Source organism: Thamnophis sirtalis, unplaced genomic scaffold (assembly GCF_051295495.1).
Source record: "Thamnophis sirtalis isolate CommonGarterSnake01/CBP01778 unplaced genomic scaffold, rThaSir2_p1.2 scaffold_1, whole genome shotgun sequence".
NCBI lineage: Eukaryota > Metazoa > Chordata > Lepidosauria > Squamata > Natricidae > Thamnophis > Thamnophis sirtalis.
In genome coordinates this window covers 114,678,251-114,699,885 of record NW_028261381.1, presented here as the reverse complement: position 1 = coordinate 114,699,885, position 21,635 = coordinate 114,678,251, and the positions used below count along the sequence as shown (strand labels likewise).

The 21,635-nt window shown below is 38.6% G+C and overlaps 3 protein-coding genes and 1 non-coding gene across 5 annotated transcripts in view; 3 read left to right on the top strand and 1 right to left on the bottom strand.

Annotated features, from left to right (window-relative positions):
- The first annotated feature begins 1,103 nt into the window (after positions 1 to 1,103).
- Positions 1,104 to 8,119, top strand: LOC106555704 (protein-L-isoaspartate(D-aspartate) O-methyltransferase). 2 transcript variants are annotated; one of them, XM_087722663.1, is made up of 8 exons: positions 1,104 to 1,340; positions 2,419 to 2,523; positions 4,284 to 4,315; positions 4,883 to 4,987; positions 5,625 to 5,745; positions 6,383 to 6,468; positions 6,863 to 7,032; positions 7,850 to 8,119. In XM_087722663.1, the coding sequence occupies exons 1-8, from the start codon at positions 1,229 to 1,231 to the stop codon at positions 7,860 to 7,862; spliced, it is 744 nt and encodes a 247-aa protein (XP_087578789.1). In that variant the 5' UTR covers positions 1,104 to 1,228; the 3' UTR covers positions 7,863 to 8,119. The 2 variants fall into 2 exon arrangements, with proteins under 2 accessions (XP_087578789.1, XP_087578797.1); XM_087722671.1 differs by having other exon boundaries at positions 1,181 to 1,340; positions 6,863 to 8,119.
- A 1,822-nt stretch (positions 8,120 to 9,941) lies between these two features.
- On the top strand, positions 9,942 to 14,020 carry RPUSD2 (RNA pseudouridine synthase domain containing 2). Its single transcript, XM_014074595.2, has 3 exons — positions 9,942 to 10,508; positions 11,285 to 11,581; positions 12,549 to 14,020. The coding sequence occupies exons 1-3, from the start codon at positions 9,996 to 9,998 to the stop codon at positions 13,296 to 13,298; spliced, it is 1,560 nt and encodes a 519-aa protein (XP_013930070.2). The 5' UTR covers positions 9,942 to 9,995; the 3' UTR covers positions 13,299 to 14,020.
- A 3,199-nt stretch (positions 14,021 to 17,219) lies between these two features.
- On the bottom strand, positions 17,220 to 17,301 carry TRNAS-GCU (transfer RNA serine (anticodon GCU)). The gene has a single exon. It is a non-coding gene; the product is annotated as a tRNA-Ser (tRNA).
- Positions 17,302 to 19,353: 2,052 nt separating this feature from the next.
- The window catches only part of KNL1 (kinetochore scaffold 1), a 29,162-nt gene continuing 26,880 nt past the window's right edge, over positions 19,354 to 21,635 (top strand). The window contains exons 1-4 of the mRNA XM_087704493.1: positions 19,354 to 19,388; positions 19,631 to 19,670; positions 20,420 to 20,491; positions 21,312 to 21,373. Coding sequence (XP_087560619.1) covers positions 19,354 to 19,388; positions 19,631 to 19,670; positions 20,420 to 20,491; positions 21,312 to 21,373 — 209 coding nt within the window. The remainder of the gene's footprint in view (positions 19,389 to 19,630; positions 19,671 to 20,419; positions 20,492 to 21,311; positions 21,374 to 21,635) is intronic.

Sequence of the window (21,635 nt, the reverse complement as noted above, 5' to 3'; positions counted from 1 at the left end):
CCTCCGTGTAGTTAAAGGCGACATCTTGGAACCGGGCATTACTTAGGGCGTTTGCGTTAACTGCGTTTTACGAAGCTCCCAGGACACGAAGCGCAGCTTCTGCCTCTTCTCCTTTCTAGTTTTGTGTAACGGACTGAGAAGGGTGGGGATGTGGCGCTAGGTTTACTGCGTTTGGACAGAGGAATCCCCTCTATCACCTCCTGGTGGGTGCTTTGAGACGCCCTACTAGCGAAGGGCTGGTCTGGTTCAGTGTGCGGTGTGAAAGCAGAGGACTAGCTTAGTTGGGTTAATCGTGGGCAGGCGTAGCAGGAGAGCACAGCTTCGAATTCAGCATATATGGTTTTGAATTTGCTCTGCTAAAATCGTTGCTGTAGCTTTTTCATGCAGGAGGAAGGCCTGAAGCAGCCTGCCTCAAACTGGATAACTTTAAAATGGGTGGATTTTTCATTTCCCAGAACCCCCCCCACCTCACCGGATGGTTGGGGAATTTTCTTGGAGTTGAAGTCCACCCGAGTCAAAGTTGCTAAGTTTGAGCAACACTGGCCTAAAGAATACCATCGAAGGCAGCAGATGAAAGTTTCCTGGAGAGAGAGTTGTGAAGGAGAGTCGCCCTGGAAGTCCTCTGTTGTGTTGGAGGAAAACATAGAAAAGCTCACCTGTTTTTGACATGAAAGGGGTACTAGCAGGAACTTGGCTTCTAAAGCAGATTAGATAATTTAAACAGAGTTTGGAAGTTGAGGCTGAAAGGCAACTGAATTCTTTCTGTATATAAAGACAGAATAATTTTGGGGAGGGATCTGTGTGTTCGTGATTAGCTAGAACTTTCAAATTATTGTCCAGAGCTGCTTGGCACAAAAATTAGCTAAGTTTGCATTTATAAAACTGCACAATACCTGCTGAAGTGGAATGGTGCTAAAGATCTTTTATTATAATGATGGTAATTCTAAAATTCAGATTTGGATTGTTATGTTATGACCAACTGAAGGATTACAAGCAAACAAACTTCCGAATTCATTGCCAATCTCTGTGAAAATCTCTGCTTACTTTGAACTTTAGCAGCAAATGTGTTTTCTATTTATGTATGCCTCTGGGCATCTATTCTTAATCTTGGCTGCTTTCTGGTTGATGTAGGATTGTGTTTCTACAAAGTTTTATTTAAACATCTTTTGCTTCCTTTTTTTTAAACCCACTGTGACTGGCTAGGAAGGATTGGAAACATTTATGTGCAATGAGCTATTTGCTGCCTTTTTCTGTTTTGCTCATGGGACTGCTACCAACGAGAGCCATGGCTTGGACCTCAACTGGGAAGACACATGCTGAACTGATCAACAATCTTTATAGTGAGTTCAAACAGCAGTTAAGACAGACTTCTAAAACATTGCTGAAGTACCGGGACATTTTTTATAATTAACAATTCTAGTGGCATAGTAAATTTGACAATTAAGAATCTCTTTTAACAATTATATCAAATGCAACAGCACAACACTGAAATCTTAAATAAACTAAAGCAGGGGTATCAAACTTAAGACCTGCAGGCCGCATTCAGCCCGCAGGGTGCTTAGATCTAGCCCACGGGATCATCCTAGAAATAGCAAAGGACCAGCCCACGACCAGTCCAGCCTCTGCCAGAGAAAATGGAGCTTGGGAGGGCCACACAGCCCAGACGCCCTGACACGAGTGACATCAAGCTGGCCATTCACCCTTACCCCCCTCCCCCAAGGTCAAACACAATCCTGATGCAGCCCTCAGTGAAATCGAGTTTGACACTCCTGGACTAGAGAGAGTTAAGTGGTGGACAATCCATCCCTTCCATTCTAAGGTGTATGATTCTTTCCCATCAAAAAAGTTCCAACTATATTATGCAAAAAGGCTTCCTATTTTGCTTTACATTGGCCAGATAGATAGTGATGGGATGCCTTTCTATGTTTCCAAATAATTAATGTTGAAGATAATATGTAAGATAATAATATGGTACTGATAACTTTATTATCCATTGACATTTAATTAGGGTTAAATGATCCCAGTTGAAAGTTACTATGTTTGTAATGAATTCCAGTTATCTAAGGACTACACAAAAAATATTTTTATGCAAGTTCTAATATGAAATACAGAAAAAAAATCTGAGGCTGAATTGTAATATTAGCAGGGTACTGGATTTCAGATATAGATCACATTCCTTGGTATATAGTTGATGAATGTTAAGAAACTAAGAAATTAAGAAAATAATTTATGTTCTTACTTTGACTTATAACTAAGATAATTCAGTTTTCTTAGCTTTTTATAAAATCTAACACAAGCTATATACCAAGGAATATGATCTATATCTGATCTGTAGCTGCCCTGAGCTATTCTCCATTTTGGGACAGACATGAGTTTTGTACTGTATAATAACTTGTATTCATTTCTCTATTCCTGTAGAAAATGGTGTGATTAAATCCCAACGTGTTCATGCTGCGATGCTGGCTACCGATAGAGCCCACTATGCCAATAATTTTCCATATATGGATTCTCCTCAGTCAATTGGTAAGATTGCAGACTATTGTCAGTTAAGAAAGAAATATTTTATTTACAGTATTAGAGACCACATTATGTGTTGTTTTCATGCTTGGAACCTCATGTCTGTCCCAGACCACTGGAAAGCATGGTTTCATCCAAACTATTCTGCAGGTAATAAAGTTAATATGAAGACTTTTTAAATTAAGTATATTTATTTTGTTTTATTATAAAAGATAAAATACAAAGCAAAAACAGAAAAACAAACAAAACAAAAACATATGTCCAGCACTAACAACAAAAAAGAAAAAAATGGTGTACAAAAAAAGAGAAAAAGATCATCCAAATACCAAATAAATATTTAACACATAGAATCCACCTAGTTGAAAAAAAAGGAAAAACAGTAAATTCTTCTCCCCTTTTACAAATATATGTGTATAAAAGAAAAAAGAAGATCAGTTAACAGATTAAGCTAAACATTACACTAATCTTCAAATCATTCTATTAACTTATTGTTTTTAGTGTACAGAAAGTCCATAAATAGTTTACAGTCTCTTTATAGTTTATTATTGTAGTCGTGGTGGCACAGTGCTTAGAATGCTGTATTGCAGGCTTACTCCCGACTGCCAGGGGTTCAATTCTCACCGGCTCAAGGTTGACTCAGCCTTCCATCCTTCTGAGGTTGGTAAAATGAGGACCCAGATTGTTAGGGACAATAGACTGACTCTGTAAACTGCTTAGAGAGGGATGTAGACACTGTGAAGTGCTATAGAAGTCTAAGTGCTATTGCTATCTCTGATCAAAGCAGTTGATTTCACCATCTCTGCTAATTCAGTCAATTTTAAATCCATTCTTCAACAGTTGGCATCCCTTTTTCATCCAGTGCTTGGCAAGTACAATATTTGCAGCCGTCATCATGTGAAGGAATAGCACCCCAAATAGTTTTTTAATTGGCTTGTCTATAATACCTAAAAGAAAAGTTTCAGGTTTCATTAATATTTGTATCTTAAATATTTTCTACATTGTAATTGTTATGCTTGTCCAGTATGTTTTCACATATTTGCAAGACCACCACATATGATAAAATGAACCTGGATTTTGACTACATTTCCAGCACTTATTAGAAGTCCCTTTATACATTTTCGCTAGTCTATCTGGGGTTAAATATCAACAATACATCATTTTATAAAAAATGTCTTTCAAGCTATAATTTATTGTAAATTTTAGTCCATACATTCTCCCATTTATCTAGTGTTATACATAATTTTTTGCCCATTTTACCATATAATCTTCAACATATTTATCTTCTAGAATCATCTTAAGTAACATTTTATAAACTTTAGCAATCAAGTGATCACCTCCAGAACTTCAATTAATATGAAGACTTTAAACAAGAATCTTAATTCTTGAGTGTCCATAGTTCCTGAATCAACTTTGGGCAGCTCCAGAGTTGTTTCTGAAAAATCTAAAGATCAGTTGCATTATTATATGCCAGTTAGAGATGAAAATCATACAATGGTATTGTGTACCTTAGATTGGGCTTCAAAGGGTTTTTAAAAAGTCCCCAAATATGATTCAGTGAAAAGCCTTAGAAAACAAAACAAAAAAAATTGTGCCCTTTGCAACCCTTACCTTCTTAACAACTATTATACCTGCATTAAAAGATTGCTCACCATCTTACACTTTTTAATTCCCTGCAAGGATTGAAAAAAATGAAGTGTTTATAATGTTGCTTGAATGATGGTTCTTAGCATGGAGAAAAACCCACCTTATTGATGGATTTATTTCAGGCTACAAGGCTACTATCAGTGCACCTCACATGGTAAGACCCATTTTTATATTAAAGAGTATATGAAGACATTCTTGCATTGAAATATATTTACTCAATAATGCAGAGCGACCACCAATGTAAAGCTTTATAGCTTTGAATTATCATGCAGCTTACTCTGGCATTGCCAAGAATTTTGATCATGGCGAATGCTGCAATGGTCGTAACTGTAAAAAACAATCATAAGTCATTTTTTTCCAATGCCGTTGTAACTTTGAATGGTCACTAAATGAACTGTGGGTACCTGTATACCCATACTGCAGAAATCTATCTGCCAACACTAAGTTGGTAAGAACTAACTTGTTTCTTTTTTTGCCTGAAAGAAAAATGGCATTAGAATAAAGTAAAAAAAGAATTGTTATTTCCACCTTGGTGCCATCCAAATGTATTGGACTGCAACCTTTTCCTTTCTCAGCCCAGCATGTTGGTGGTTTGATGTAATGGAAATTGTCATTCAATAGATCTCATTTAAGAGAACAAGTGGGGGAAGACTGAGCTAAAAACTGAAAATAAGTTAATGTATAAAATGTGTAATGTTATGCATAATGCTTGTTTCTACAGCATGCTCATGCTCTTGAGTTACTGAAGGATCAGCTAGTGGAAGGAGCAAAGGCATTAGATGTAGGATCAGGAAGTGGCTATCTCACTGCTTGTTTTGCTCGAATGGTAAGCAAAAAGCATTTTTACCACCAAAAAAAATCTCTCTTCTTGCTACAGATGAGTGTTTTTTCTAGTTAGTATTCTGTCAACTTGATATATCTGATGCAATTGCTGTCTAGCTATTACAAAACTTAAACTCTGAAAAACTAAATGGAAAACACAAAAAATTGATTTGTATCTCTCTGTGTGTGGACAAAACCTCATATAGAACATTCTTTAATTATTTCACTAGTTTCAGGCAATATAATTTTTAGCACTGCAAAGAGACAAACCAAAAGTGAGTTCCACTGAATATGGTGGAATTTAGCTTTGAGGTCAGATTTATACAAATTACATATTTTCCCCCTCACATTGGAACTGGAAACGAGATGCAATTCTGAGACAGTTGCAAATAAATTGCTTGTGAGTGTAACTTCCAATTACGTAATCAATGTTAAAAAATTCTAAAATTCTATTTAGAATTCATGGATCTTTACTAAATTCCTAATGAATTATTTAATGAATTCTATTTTCTCTATAATAATGAATTTGAAGTAGTGGTTTAGTGGTTTTTTTGACTTGTATGCCGCCCTATTCCCAAAGGGACTCAGGGCGGCTGACAAACTAGTATTAGAGTTTGAAGTATACATGACTTCTTTTATAGGTGGGCCCCACAGGCAAGGCAATAGGTATTGAGCACATAGAAGAATTGGTTCACGAATCCCTTAGGAATGTCAGAAAAGATGATCCAAACTTACTTAGTTCTGGACAAGTAAAACTTTTAGGTGAGTTATCTGTTTTGTTGCTGTGGTATCAATTCTGGTTTTATGTGCTTGCTGTTTTCAACAGTAGAGAAAGCATTGTAGAAGGATAATTCTTAAAATATATTTTTTCAAAGCTACAGGGGTGAGTTGTCTCTAAAGAATTATCTAGATATAATAATTCTTTTTATGGTAAATAGGATAATCTGGATGTTTTGATACTCACTGCTTCCCATATGACTTTTTTAAATTTTACCCAGAAGTTCTTAATTGGATTTTTCTTAAAGGTCCTACTAACTGGAAAATAAGAGACTAAATTATAATACTGAAATATTGAATGGAATAACACTGAATGGAACCTTTTCTCTAGTGATATCCATAGTGTGATGTTTCTACTTCAAAATAGATCCCCCTTTTTCCAGGAAAACTATGTTTATGAGGCCTGACCCTGATGATTAATTAGGTTGCATATATCTTGTTCTTTAACTGTCATTTTGCTCTGTTGTTCTTGTGTTTTTGTATTACATTTAGAGTTTCTGTAATTTAAACTAGACACTACTTTCAGTCACCTGTGGGTTTCATAGAAAATGGATTGTGAATGAGAAAAAATCATTTTTCTTCCGCTTATAAAATCCTCACTGTCCACATTCTCTCTTCCCAGTTGGGGATGGTAGGAAGGGATATCCTGAAGAAGCCCCATATGATGCCATCCATGTTGGAGCAGCTGCACCCACTGTGCCAATAGAGGTAGGATACCGAAGGACCCATCTCAGCTCCGTTCAGTAAACAATAATCTTGTATTCTGTTTTCCAAGTTCCCAAAAGTGCTGTGGAACCCATGTTGGAAGGTTAGCCCCGAATAATATAAACCAGAAGAATGCTTCAAATATAGAGGCTTTTGATAATTCTTTCCTTACATTATGAGATTTAAACTTTCATGTTTTACCAAAACAAACTATTTTGCTAGATATCTGCCATAGAACCTTTCAGGAATTAAATATGTAGAACAAGTTGAGTTAAAAATAAATGGCAAGGTCCCCGAGTCTCAAGAAAGACTTTATTTTCACTATATCTCCTAGGATGCTCAATGTTTAGCTTTAATTTGCCTTACTATGTTTACTGATATTTTTGTGTATTACCAGTTGCTGAATGAACTAAAACCTGGAGGACGACTGATTTTGCCAGTAGGGCCAGAAAATGGAAACCAGGTTATGATGCAATTTGACAAAACGATGGATGGCCAGATTGTGGAAAAACATCTGATGGGTGTGATATATGTTCCTCTGACAGACAAAGAAAAACAGTGGCCTCGGTAAAATATTAAAACTTTTTTTCTTTTGTAAAGTTACCCCTGGATAGTGAATTGGTGTCCTAATTGGCTTTTGCTAAGCAAAGTATAGATACTAATACAAGAATGGAATCGCTAATGAAACCACTATAGAAACTAGAATTATCTTCCCTTAAGCAGACAAGCAATGAAATCTTAGAAAACAAAATCTCAAACAATTTGAGCTCATTATAATTTTTGCCAAAACCACTGTTCAAAATGATGATGATTTCAGAATCTCTTTGTATCTTTCTGACATGTTACTGTTTTAATTTTTCAAGATTTAATGCTATGAATAGATACAAACTGCAAGTTAAGTTCTACCATATTTTAGCTTCATGGAACTTGCTTTCCCAAAAACATGCATGTGACTGGACAGGAGGTGTATTTATTAAGTGTGAATTTATATATACTTCAGTTTAATATTGATGTTCTAAGGGGTTTTATTATGAATATTGTAACTCCAAAATTTAACAAATATTCCTATACATTTCTTTGAATTAAAATTAACAACGGTAAAATCAGTTTAGTAGTTGGGGTGGGGGTGGGGAGACTGAGAGTTCCTGCTTTGCCCCTCCCTCCATTCCTCATTTATGTTCTAATCACAATTATTTGTTCAATCCAAAACTGGAAAGCATGATTTAGTATTAATTTACTATTCAAAATATTCAGTATTTATATAACACTAAACAGCCACCTTTGGTAGTATTTTTTTCACTCACAGCCATATATTATCATTGGGTTTTAGGAAGAAAGAATTATTGTGTGATGTAATAAAAGTCAATTATTTTTTTTTCTCTAGGGGTGAACTTTAAAAGATTTAAATAATTTATAAAGGACCTTTTGAAAATCTATGAACTATGTTTGGAAAAATGATATTTGCAGTACCTTATATTTGAATGCTCATTTCTCCTCTTTGAAAGTAACATTTGACCTGTAATTTTAAGAGCTTGGATGGAATTTGGAAAGAAAGCAATGGAAATTCGTTGATTCAGGGATAACAACATATTTCACAATTAACAATAATTCTTGTGTGTACCATTGTAAAATAAACAATGGATAAAAAACTGCATTTTCTCTGGCTTTTATAAATGTGATAAATTGTTTATTTGTGATTTAATATTTGGAAGGTATTTTTCACATATTCTGTTAATGCAGAAAACAGTAGCAATCTTACCAGTGAAGGGTTCCTACTGGTTCAGCCGAACGGGTAGTAGTTTGGCGGCCTGGGTTGCTGGAACTGGCAGCGATCCAGGCCTGCCATGCCTCTGAACTGGGTCTCCAAGTGGCGCCATAGCCGCTGCCGTTTTGTTTTTTGCTTCTGCGCACACACAATTTTTATTTCATTTTTATTTTTAACATCACGTGCGCATGTTGTGGATGAGGCCCGGAAGAGAAGATACCTAGTGGGCATGTGCATGCCAGGAAATGAACTTCCAGTTTCCGGCACATGCATGCGCACCAGAAAGCTTGTCATCCAGTTACTGGTGCATATGATCAGCTGACTGGTGTGCATGTGCAGCTCTTCCGGTTTCTGACACTGCTGCACGTGCTAAAAACAGCTGATCATTGTGCTCATGCACACCAGAAACCCCAAAAAGGATCAAGCGATGCTGCGCATAACAGCAGACATGGCTCTGCGTGCCACTTTGGACATTCGTGCCATAGGCTCGCCATCATGGGGATAGACTATAGTCATGATGTAATCTTAGAGAACTTAAAATATAACACTGAAGATCAGAAACCAGTTTATATTTTTTATCTTTCTACTTTTTTTTAACCCACTTATTTTTTCCTTTATGCACTTTTTTGCTTTTAGTGTCATTTTTTCTTCTTTTTCTCTTTGGGTTTGCATTAGTTTTTATTATTGTCAAAAATTATATTAAAAAGAGAACATGAGAAAAGCTGGGACTGTATGTCATACTCATCAACAGCTTGGGCAGATGATTCTGATCTTTGCCACCCGTGATAGCGCCAGACAAGTGAGGTTTATATAACACTTTAATAAATTAAAATCTGTACTAGATTACCAACTTTAATTGTATCTGCAATATGCTGATGCAATAGTAAGAGCAGCAAAAGTCAGTTTTGGCTCATTTGGGCCACTGTGCTGCACATGCAAATAAAGCCCACTTTTAATTAAGATTAACCTATTCAAGGGGACTCAGTGGCTAAGATGCTGAACTTTGTTGATCAGAAAGGTCGGCAGTTCAGCGGTTCGAATCCCTAGTGCCACATAACAGAGTGACCTCCCCATAATTGTCTCAGCTTCTGCCAACCTAGCAGTTCAAAAGCATGTAAAAATGCAAGTGGGAAAGTAACAGTGTGCGGTGCACCTTCATGCCGGCCACATGACCACCGAGATGTCTTTGGCCAGCGCTGGCTCTTTGGTTTTGAAACGGGAGATGAGCACCGCCCCCTAGAGTCGGGAATGACTAGCACATATGTGCAAGGGGAACCTTTACCTTTACCCCATTCAGATTACGATGGCTGGAGTGTACTATTAACAGACTGGTTAATCTCTTCAATGCAGTTATTGGAAACATGATCTGAGCTTATAGAAATTGCTATTATTATGGAAAAGCAAAAAGTTGTGGTTTGATGCTGATGTCTTATTTTCCTGCAACAGAGGAAGTTAACGTTTTTTTTCTTTTTCCCAGCCTTCCCTCACGTCTCTTCCTCTCCCCCTGCTTTCCTAGCTACTTTTGTATTTTGAATCTTATAATCTAATAAAATGTTTAAATGTTGATCTGAGCGTTGCTGTGCTTGGTTCCTCCAGAGTCCACCAAACAAAACGCGCAGCCCTCCTAAATCACTACCGCGTTTCGTCGCTTGCTTTATCCGTCAGAGGCATAGATTAATGTGATTGGGTAAAGATGACTGAGGTCGCGTGGGGGGTGGGGCTCCACAACGCCACGTGGTCGCCTTCTCCGCCTCCACTCCTCAGCATGCGAGCCGAGCCTTTTTGGAGATCGTTGCTCCGCTCTTCCTTAGCCCGGCCGGACGCAGAGCGCGCTTTCTTGGCTTCTCTAGCCGCCCTGGTGCCCGGGAGGAGCATGGAAGAGAAGCCAGTCCCCGAGCTTAAAGAGCAGGGAGGCTCTGCTCCGGTGGCGAAGAAGAGGCGGCTGTCCAAGGGGCAGAAGATGAAGCGGCCGGGGCCGCTGGAAGAAGGAGAGAAACGCTACGTGCCGCCTCCGAAGAAGCGGAATACGGGCGTCAGTTTCGGAGAGGCCCATTTCGCCGAAACCAGCTACTACTTCGAGGGCGGACTTCGCAAGGTTCGCCCGTACTACTTCGAGTACAATACTTACTGCAAGGGGCGCTGGGTGGGGAAGAAGCTCCTGGACGTCTTCCACTCGGAGTTCCGCGGCCGCCCCATCGAGTACTACCTGGCCGCAGCCAAAGCCGGACGCCTGCTTCTCAACAAGCACCCCTTGAAAGACCTCAGCGTCGTACTCAAGGTGAGGAGGCCGGGCGTCAGGCCAAAGGCCGAGAGCTCGTGCCTGGGACGCAGCCCACGCGGCCAGCGTCCCGTGGGAGAATGCGGTCACGCAGAGAGCCAAGTCAGGCAGTAAAGGTATAGCTGTAGCCAGCTTTCTGGTCTTAATGCTCTCTCCTCCTTCCCTTCCCCCTTTTCAATATGAACATGCTTTTGCAAGTATCGTAAATCTGTTTTTTTTAGACAGTATAGTCTTTATTGTCATTGTACATCATGTATACAACGAAATTGGTTACAATTCAAATTGGAAACAAACAACCCTATAAGTTTTGTGGTAACAGATGTTTGGGGGAAAAACACAGATATAGGTGTGCAAAAATTCTTCATCAGTACTTGAGTTGCATGGGTTACGCCTCACCACAGGCCCCAAATTATTACAAATATGTCATGACTCATTCTAAATCTAGGAGGACATTCTAGGCCATTTGTAATGGGACTTTAGTTCCATGTGGCACGATAAGGAACTGTGCATCGGTTTTTGCATCTCAGTAATAGAATTTCATGGCTGATTTCATACAGAGGATTGTGATCTGTAATTTGATGATAGTTTATGTTTACCAGAATAAAAATCAGTGCCGCTTGATTGTTAGAGTTCACTCTGAATGCAGACATTCTTATATGGTAATTCAGGTGATTCCTTAAAAAATTATATGGAAAGCTATGACCATAACTGTTGAAACTAATTGTTCCAGAAAATCATCTGGCTAAACTAATGTATAATAATTGCTTTGCTTGCAGAATAATGACTTTCTGGAGAATACCATACACCGCCATGAACCTCCCGTTACAGCACAAACGATTGAGTTTATAGAGGATAATGATGAAGTTGTGGTTGTAGACAAGCCCTCATCTGTACCTGTTCACCCTTGCGGTGGATTTCGGCACAACACTATCATTTTCATTTTGGGCAAAGAGTATAACCTGAAAGAGCTGCATACTGTTCATCGGCTGGATCGCCTGACATCAGGTGTCCTCATCTTTGCCAAGTCTGCAGAAGTATCCAAGAGAATTGATGAACAGGTTCGACAGCGGCAGGTAAAATTGGTTTTGGTGATATCTCAATATTTCCAACAGCATGAATACAGATACAGATTTAACCATCATCCTTAAGGGTGTAGGTTAATGTGAGAGAGACTGACTACATGCTCAGTGAACTTCATAGCCCGAACAAAAATTCTTATAGGACTTCCAGAGCCAGAACTTTAACCTTTGTATTTGATAAATTCCTGTTTGGTATAGTGGTTGAGGCAAAAACTGGAGACCATGAGATCTAGTCCTGCCTTAGAACCAAACCAGTTGGTTGACTTTGGACCAGCCATTCATTCTCAGCTCTAGATAGCAGGCAGTGGCAACTCAGTTTTGGAATCTTGCTAAGAAAATAGCCAGGACCAGTCCAGGATGTTGCGAGAAGTCAACACTGAATTGAATGCCCACAAGAAAAAGAAAAAATGGAAATGACTAAGAAGCCATATATCTGCATTCATTGCATTCTTTGGTAGATAAGCTGCAAATAATAAGTTCTGGCAATTAAAATAATGTTTCCTTAGCTACTAAATAAATGGATATGAAATCAGTCTCTGGCTTTTGAGGTGCTTTAAAGCCAATTGAAGGTGCTTCAAGCTTGCTTCCTGTCCACCTTAATTCTGATAATTAGAATTAAGTCTCAGTACAGAACATAGTTAGTAGATTAACTAGATGTCAAACAATTTCTCCCTTGTAGATCCAGATAGCTCTGACTCTTTTAACCTTTAAATGTCTGGGCCAAAAGATTAGACTTAGCCCTATTAATATGATTTTTCTGATTGGAAGGTATCATTCCCCAAGCAGCCATGGGTTATTATTTTTAATTGTTGGGCTTTAATTTTTGTACACCATCCAGATTCACTGTTGTGAGATGGATGGCCATATAAATTACTTACATGCATAAATATTCTGAAATGCACATTACTTCTACGTTCTAAACCCTAATAGTTATTTTTTTTTCTTTCCTCATGTCTAATAGCTGGAGAAAGAGTATGTATGCCGTGTGGTTGGAGAGTTTCCAGAAAGTGAAGTTATCTGTGAAGAACCTATCTTGTCTATGTCTTACAAAATGGGTTTGTGTCGAGTGGATCCCAAAGGCAAGCCATGTAAAACGGTCTTCCAGCGGCTCAGTTACAATGGCAAGACTAGTGTAGTAAAGTGTTTCCCATACACTGGCCGTACCCATCAGATCCGTGTTCACCTACAATTTTTGGGGCATCCTATTGTCAATGATCCTATCTACAATAATGAAATTTGGGGTCCTCAAAAGGGCAAGGGAGGCAGTGTTAATAAAACTGACGATGAATTGCTTCAGTCATTTGCGGAAGAATATATCTCAAAAGAGAGTCTGGGAATCTTGGATATTGTTGAGGAGGACCTGAAAGCAGTTTTAGCAGATAAAAAGCAGGAAACTCCAGATAATGGAACTAAGTCTCTGCAAGTCACTACTGCAATTGATCATTCTGACAACATTGAAGAATCAGAAGACAATGAAAAGACACTTTCTCTGAATTCTGCCTCTCAAGCAAATGCGCATAAAACTGAGAGTGGGGAAACTGAGTTCCACAATGAGATGGACCCACTATGTGAAGAATGCAAAACAATGAGGCCTGATCCATCACCCAGAGAGTTAGTGATGTATCTCCATGCTTTGCGCTATAAAGGAATGGAATTTGAATATTGTTCCAAAATGCCTGCTTGGGCCCAGGATGACTGGAAAGAGACTTAACTCTTATTTTATAAAGTGAAGAGTGAGTGAGAAACTTTCTGCTAATTGGAATGGAAGAAGAGTCAGTATATGTGAAAAAGCTCCAAAGAATTCGTTTTCTTTTTATTGCAAGAAAGTGAAATAATTATTTGGAGAAGCAATATTTCTTACCAAGTAAGAATATATAAGTAATCCTCGAGTTACGACAGTAATGGAACCTGCCCATTACAGTACTATTGGAATCAGGATAAATAAGCCCCATCTTTGCTCATCCCAGTGCATTTGGGAAACAAATGTATGAGTCATTACGTGCACAGGGGTGCCTCAGGAATGACACTGGAGGGATTAGTGCAGGCACAATTGCCTTGGGCCTTCCAAGGCCTCCCCCACCACCACCACTGAGATACCCCATTATTTGCTTCCGATCCTTGGGGTCCCCACAACCCATTGGGTCTCAATTTAAGTCCATATATCTCCATACTCTGGTCTATTTTATTGTGACTGCTACTCAGCTGCTCTGTTTCTTAATAGAGCTGCATAGCCTCTCCAATAAATTAACTTAATAAAAGGGCTCATTAAACAACTGCAATCATAGTTAATGTCTTATGGGGAGCTTGTACTGCCTATTTCATTGCTTTTAAAAAGCTGTGTAATAATAAAGCTGTTTCAGTTTCCTAGGAGCAATCATTGGTTCTAAAAATCTGATGAAACTGAGCTCTTTCCAATAAATATACACATTAAAACATCTGTTGCTAATTACTTGTACAAAGTTGGCTTGATTTTAAATACTTGAAGCAATTTTGTCATGTGGGAAATGCCAATCAGTTAATTACCAATTTTGTTTAATACATTTTGAGTAATGAAATTATTAGAGTATGCCAAAAGTTGAAAAAATGCACTCTGCTCTGCAGGCAAGAAGTGTAATTACAGACCCTCACTTTAGCAGGAGGAATACAATGAGATATTTTTCACAAGTGTTCTACTCACTGTGACCATTCCAACAGAAAAGCAGGAATCCCATGAAGATTTCTATTCATGCAGTGGCTGTGATCACTTTCATAAATAATAAGATGTCAAAAATGGAGTTCAGAAATGTAATTGATTTAGCTCAGTAAAATTGAAAGCACACTGGAAATCTGGATGGCTAGAAACAACATTCAGCTCTGCAAGTACGATGGTAAGCATAGGAAAAATAGTGTATACACACACACATACATATACTAGTAATTTCTGACTTTGTCATGAACTTCACAAGATAGAATAGGACTAAAGAAGTTCAAAAGTAAGTATCGGGTGTCAGATTGTCATTAGAGGATGGGAGTATTACACATTCATTCACATTATCTTTCAAAATGAATATCACTTATTCTCAGAAAAATATCATTAGAAGGAATATTTCTATAATGCAGATGAATAAGTGATACTAATAGATCAGGGGTTCCCAACCTCTGGACTGTGGTCCACTACTGGGCCATGAGAAGTTCAGAACTGGGCTGCAGAAATAGTGGGCAAGCATGTTTGCACATGCATCACCACTTACACAAACAGTGGGTGAGTCTGCGTTCCATTTGCGCAAGCAACAGGCCTCCACCTGCCAGCATCCTAGAGAAACACACAGACCAGTCCACAAAGCAGGATAGTTGGGGAATTCTAATAGATTATTGAAAATCTTATTAGTCGGGGGGGGGACGGGACTTTGGGAAATGAATATAGCATTGCATTTTATATTTTAATAAGGATGTTTATGTAAATTCCACATGTATTTTACAAAATTTGCAGGTTGATGGAATGGTCAGGCTCCAAGATTCCCTGTTCATGGTCACAATTAATTGGCGATAATAGTGGGGAAAAATATTTTTCTGCTCTTATCACAGATAATTGGCTCTGTTCTGAATGAGCCATATCCTCCTAGGGTAGGGGTGCCAAACTGGCAGCTTGAGGGTGGGATGCATCACATGCAGGCCACACCCACCCCAGTTCTGCAAAGGCAAAAAATGTCCCGATACACGTGACGTGATCAAGTTTGATACTCATGCTCTAGGGAGAATTTAGAGGGCCATCTTGCAGCAGCATTCAAGACAACTTAAAAAACTTGCTCAAATCTGCTCTGATTGGATTCTAACTCTGTATGTCCTATGGACTTGACTGAGACATGATCTTGATATCTTAGGAGTTTATTGATTCCAAGGCAGTAAAGAGTCCTTGGCATTTAAACTCAGCTACTTGTACATTGATTCTATGTCCATCCTGCTCTGTTAGTCCTGCTGAGAAGTTTCATGGCAGTGGAGCCAGGAAGTGGTTAATTCATCCTTGAATGAAAAGGTGGCCTTGATGATAGATGATACTGGGTAATCATCCAATTCCTAACATCTCTGTTTTGGAGAAAGTGGTTGAGCTGCAATTTCATAGGACTGGGGGGGTGGGGTGGATTACACCCAACAGAATAGAATAGAATTCTTTATTGCCAAATGTGACACAAGGAATTTCAGTATACATAAAGAAAAATAGAATACATTCATCAAGAATCACAAGATACAACACTTAGTGATAATCATAGGTTACTAATACGCAATCAAATTACTAGAAAAAAATAAAACTAAATTTTAAAGATAAAAGCAATATGGTTATAGTCATAAATGGGAAAAGATAGGTACTAGGAAGGATGAAAAGAATAATAGTAATACAATCTTAGTAGGCAATATGACAGTGTTGTGGGAATTAATTGTTTAGCAGAGTGATGGCATTCAGGGAAAACTTTTAAGTAAAGATTGAGGCTTAGGTTTAGAAGTAAGGTAGCAGTGATTGCATTTCTGTCCATCTCTGAAAGGCTAAAAATGGCAGTGGGCATCCCTGAACTCTCAACAGTTGTGTCCTGTGCTGTAACCTTTAGTCAAGCAGTGGCATTTGATCGGATTAGAACAGGGGTAGTCAACCTTTTTAAACCTACCACCCACTTTTGTATCTCTGTTAGTAGTAAAATTTTCTAACCGCTCACCGGTTCCACAGTAATGGTGATTTATAAAGTAGGGAAGTAACTTTACTTTATAAAATTTATAAAGCAGAGTTACAGCAACCCCCTACCCCCCCACTATGAAAGCTGGAACGCCCATTAGTGGGCAGTAGAGACCAGGTTGACTACCACTGGATTAGAAAGTGTGCCTTCTTCTAATGGAACAGTCTACTCACCCACCTTCCTAAAAAAAAATGGCCCACTCTGTTGGCTTTCAAAAGGCAATAAAGATCAGCTGCCCCTATGGGCATTGAGCCAAGATCTTGAGCAAGTTTTTTTCCACAAAAATAAATTATCCCAACATAAACTATGTCAGCTAGTTTACACTAGTTAAGATGTCAAGCATGTAGAATGAGCTGTATTTTAAAACTAAAAATGAACCTAAATCTACAAGCAAGAGCTCTCTCGAAAGGATTTCCAGACTCATGAAACTCTCAGTGCCAAAATAATTCTAAAAAGTGTTTTGAAAGGTTTTATGGAGATGTTGATCCTAGCCTGCAATGTGTTCTGTTTAAAGGTTGATGTTTGTGATTTGACTTTTGGTTTTGTCGTAAACTGCCCAGAGTTGTTTTAAATTGGATAAATCAATCAGCTATATTTTAAAAATATGGAATTTATTTACATGTCTGAAAGATGAAATGTGTACACTCTCAGTCTTTGAAACGACTATTGTCATGGGAAAATTGAATAATTAGTCCATATTTTCCTAGAAAAATAAATGAATAAACACCTGATTTCCAGTATTCACTTTTCATCTATAATTTGTATAGGTAATGGTTACTTGTAGTGTTCATTTTTGTTACGTTAACTGTAATAGTAACAGCAATTAATTCAAATCTGTTATAACAAGATGCTATTTTTCTAAAAGCATTTATATAATATAAAGACGCAGTTGCGGTTTTATAAAAGCTGGCGAAGTAAAACAAACACAACGACGAGGATGGGATTCGAACCCACGCGTGCAGAGCACAATGGATTAGCAGTCCATCGCCTTAACCACTCGGCCACCTCGTCGCGGAAGCCTAGCCTCTCTCCAACCTTATAAGAAACGATTCCTACCAATGATTCTCTCCTATTCATTTTTGTTTGCCTGTAGGCTTTCGCTTGTAAGCAGCGACAAATCGATATGTAGCGTTTTGTGCCGATACACGATAAACCGCCCGGATCCTAAAAATTATTTGCTCGGATTTTTGCTATTCCTCCTTCTCCCCCCACACCCCGCATACACATTACTTCGGCATAAAACACTGGCGGCCACTTGGGGGGGTTGGGGTGGAGCATGATGTTATACGGCAAGAAGAAACCGCCATGATGGAAAAGAGCCTTCAGGAGCATTAGAGGCGACGGCGCATGCGTGAAGCCTGGCGGTTGGTTTGAATCCGACGGCTGTGGCGGCCTCAGCGTTTGCAAGCTCTGGCAACAATGGCTGGGAAAGTCGACCGAGCCTGACAGCGGAAAAGGGGAATCTGCGGGAACGAGAACCTTGGTTGGCCTAAGTAACCGGTGTCTGGTCGGGACAGGCGCGAGTTCACGATCAGGTGAGGCGGGTTGGCAGCTGGTTTTTTCTGAATCTTCCGCCCGCGCCCTAAGCCCCTTTCCTGGCGGCTAGTCGTGGGAGTCACCCGGAGATCCGCCTCAGATGACGCCATTTTCTTAGGAACTTCCAAACAACCCCCCCTCCCATCTTTCCCTCCCCTTTTCTGTCAAAAGTTTCTGCTCCTCAACTGCCCGCGGCCCACCCCGCAGAGGAGCAGTAACTCCTGTTGTATGTTGGGAGGGAAGGGAAGAGGGCTTTACTTCAGCCCGAGCGAGAATCCTCGTCTTCATCAGAGTGGCTGTTGGCCGTAGTGAGCTTCTGCAGTGTCAGCCTCCGGCCCTACCCTGCGCTTCTTCTGCGCGGGACTCTTCCTTGCCTTTTGAATCCGCGACCCTCCCTTTCATGCCAGGTACAAGTTCCCGGGCAAACCAACGCAGGAATGCCGAAGAGTCTCTTTTATCCTGTACTCAAAGACTTCCCCAAGTGGCCCTTTGGCCATTCCAGATAGGAGCAGAGGTTAAGTACTTGGTGGTCCTCCCTCTGGGGAAGACCACTGTCTTCCAGATGGCTACACTTCCAGATTACCTCCTGGGAACAAGGTTCGTTGCAGCGGGAGTTCATCCATGGTCTCCTGTTCACACACTTGGAAGGGACTCCCATTCAAAGCACAGGTAGTCCTTGATTTACCAACAGTGCGGCTATCCTCATGATCATGTGATCAAAATTCAGACACCTGGCAACTGGTTTATATTTATGACCCTTGTTGTGTCCTATGTGATCACCTTTTGCGACCTTCTGACAAACAAAGTCAATTGGGAAGCCAGATTCACTTAACAACTGGGTTATTAACTTATCAGCTGCAGGGATTCACAATTCACAATTGTGGCAAGAAAGATCATAAAATGGGGCAAAATTCACTTAATAAATCTCTCACTTAACAACTGAAGTTTTGGGGCTCAATTGTCATAAGTGTAGGACTACCGTGTTTCATGACAGCCATGACAGGGTCTTATTTTCTTTTGAGCCCTGAAATAAGCACTTGGCCTTATTTTGGGGAGGTCTTATTATTTTTGAGATGCAGGAGGAGGTGAGTGTGGTCACCTCATGGCTGCTACTGTATTGTAATAATTTTTGGGAGGGCTTATTTTCAGGAGAGGGCTTATTTTAAAGCATGAGCTCAAAAGCCTGTGGGCTTATTATCCGGGGAGGGCTTATTTTCAGGGAAACAGGGTACCTGTACTGTATTGATCCATGCTTGAAACGATCACTTTGGTACTTTGTGTTCAAAGCAGCAACGCTTATTTGTTAAAATTCAAATCCAGCAATTTCAGTATTTTAGGTTTTCTCTCAGGGTCTTGTTTGCTAGATCATTGACAACCATTTTTTTTATCATTTACATTGTATTATACAAGATGTGTTTATATTGTTTCCAGCCTGGAGAAAGGTAGCTTGTGCTTTGCCATTGTGTTTTGATTTACTAATGTCCCATTGTGTTTTGACTAATACTGCAGACACCAGAGGCTCCCAAAATGGACAGGATATATGCTGAGATGACTGAGGAGAAGTAAGTTGAGCTTTTAGTGGAGGCCTTTTCTGTGAAGGGTTTCTTACCCTATGTAGTTTACAATAATGCGGTTATAGCTGTTTCTTAAGTTTTAAATGCTGTTTTTATTTTATCTTTTGAAATAGTAACTATTTTCATTGTATGCATGTTATAAGTTTAATATATACACATACTCTTATATATTCTGTTGGTAATAAATGGTTATTAACTTTCATATAGTTTTCTTTTTTCCATTATTTTAGAGACTTTACAGATGGCACAAAGAAAAGAAGAATTTCATCAGTAAGTATAACCAGTATATTTTCCTTGTGGAAGAAAGTAATAGTACTTTCATAACAAATGTTATAAAAAAGGGCACTACTTTATAACATGAACAATTTATCACAAAGATGTTGAGACTGATATTCTTTATATTTTTGCCTAAGTCTAGTTAAGGCACCAAACTAAAAAGCAGGAGACCATGAGTTCAGGTCCTGGCTTAGACCTGAAAAATAGGCTTGGTGACTTTGGGGTAGTCACTCTCTCTCAACCCAACCCACCTTACAGGGTTGTGGTGGCGAAAATAGGAGGAAGGCATGATGGATATGTTCACCACCTTGAGTTATTTGTAAAAATAATAAAGGCGGTGTGTGTGCTGGCATGTACTATTTAGATATTAGCTGAAATGTTCAGCTTATTATAAGCTTACTAATAAGATGTGAATTAGTATCTTGTTTTTGGTGTGTATCTACAAGACACGACCTTCAGAACATTTCTTAAATAGTTGAAGCATGTTAGAATCCATTTTGAATCCACTCTTTGAATTTTTCCAAAATGGGTTGCTATTTCGATTACAATAATTGGACTATTTAAGAAATATTCTGCAGGTAAATGCTTTCAGTCTTGGAACAGAGAGAGGCCAAATAATAGAGGTAAGCTATAGTTTTATGCTATATGTTAAAATAAATGTACCTATCATGAAAACAACTGCTTCCCTCAGAAATTAATTTGGCAATGTGAACACTATTTTCTGAACTATATCTTCTTTTTAGATTCTAAAAACTCCCCGAGAACCTGCCCGAGAACCTCTTTGTGACTTAGGCACAGGGAATGAATTTACTCAGGTAAGCACTAGCATTTGTTCATTGGAAGAGAGTCTCATTTTAAAAAAAAACCATATTTTATAGGTTATAGTAACTGCAAAAGAAAACAATGTGATATGTTTATGTGGGAAAAATCCAACTGAAGATAATGAGATATACAGTTTCAAGGAAGTTTATTTAGGATGAGGTTGCAATGTTATGGGAATATTCTACAACATTATTCCATGATATAACTTGGATTGTATTCTATCACCCACTATGGTCCTTAAGCACACACCTTGATTGCAGTTATTTGTAAAACTCTGTTCTAATGCTATAGAAAATTCAATTTTTCTCCTGAAAAATGCCAAACAGGAAGAGCATATATTTTTTTGGTTTATTTCAGACTCCAGTCACATCTAGAACACAGTGCATCATTTCCAGATTTGGAAGATGTGCTTCTAGAAAATTACAGGCCATTCCCACAATAGTCAGAATTGCGTTATAGAATAAAAATTAAACATTGTGTTTTGCCCATTCCTGATGAACTCTGCTACAAACAAAGTACATTAACATGACAAGAAAATTTCAAGATATATTGGTTATCATGCCCCTCACTTAAGAATCAATTCTATTAGTGTAGAATTGTGCTGCACAGCACATTTACATGCTAAGACCAAGAGGAAATCAAACTATGTTTATGATTTTTGTTCCATGTTTACATGTGATTAAATATCACAGATACACCCATCCTTTAAAGTATGCTTAGATATAGGCAGTAAGTTATATGTTGTGTTGCCCATTTTGGATTTCTAGTCAAAAGAGAATTTGCCTTTGAATTTAATTTGTCGTGCATGCACAGGAAATCAATGTTGAGAAATGTCAGAAAAACTCCAGGCGGGTGAGTTTTGCAGAGACCATAAGGTGAGTTTGTTGAAAAAACATTTTAAATAGAAATGCATTCTTGAATATAAAAAGCAAAATACGATAGTGGCTACAGAATATTCTTCAAGAAGTTGAACTGAAATCTTTCAATTGTTTTAAATATAAATATTGCTTAATTTAATACAAAAGAAAGAAAGGAATCCTAAAGATGAATCTCTTAAGTACTAAATAAGAATAGTGTCTTCATTTACAGATATTAATGTAGTTAATAATATATAGTTAAATTGCTAACATTTAAGTC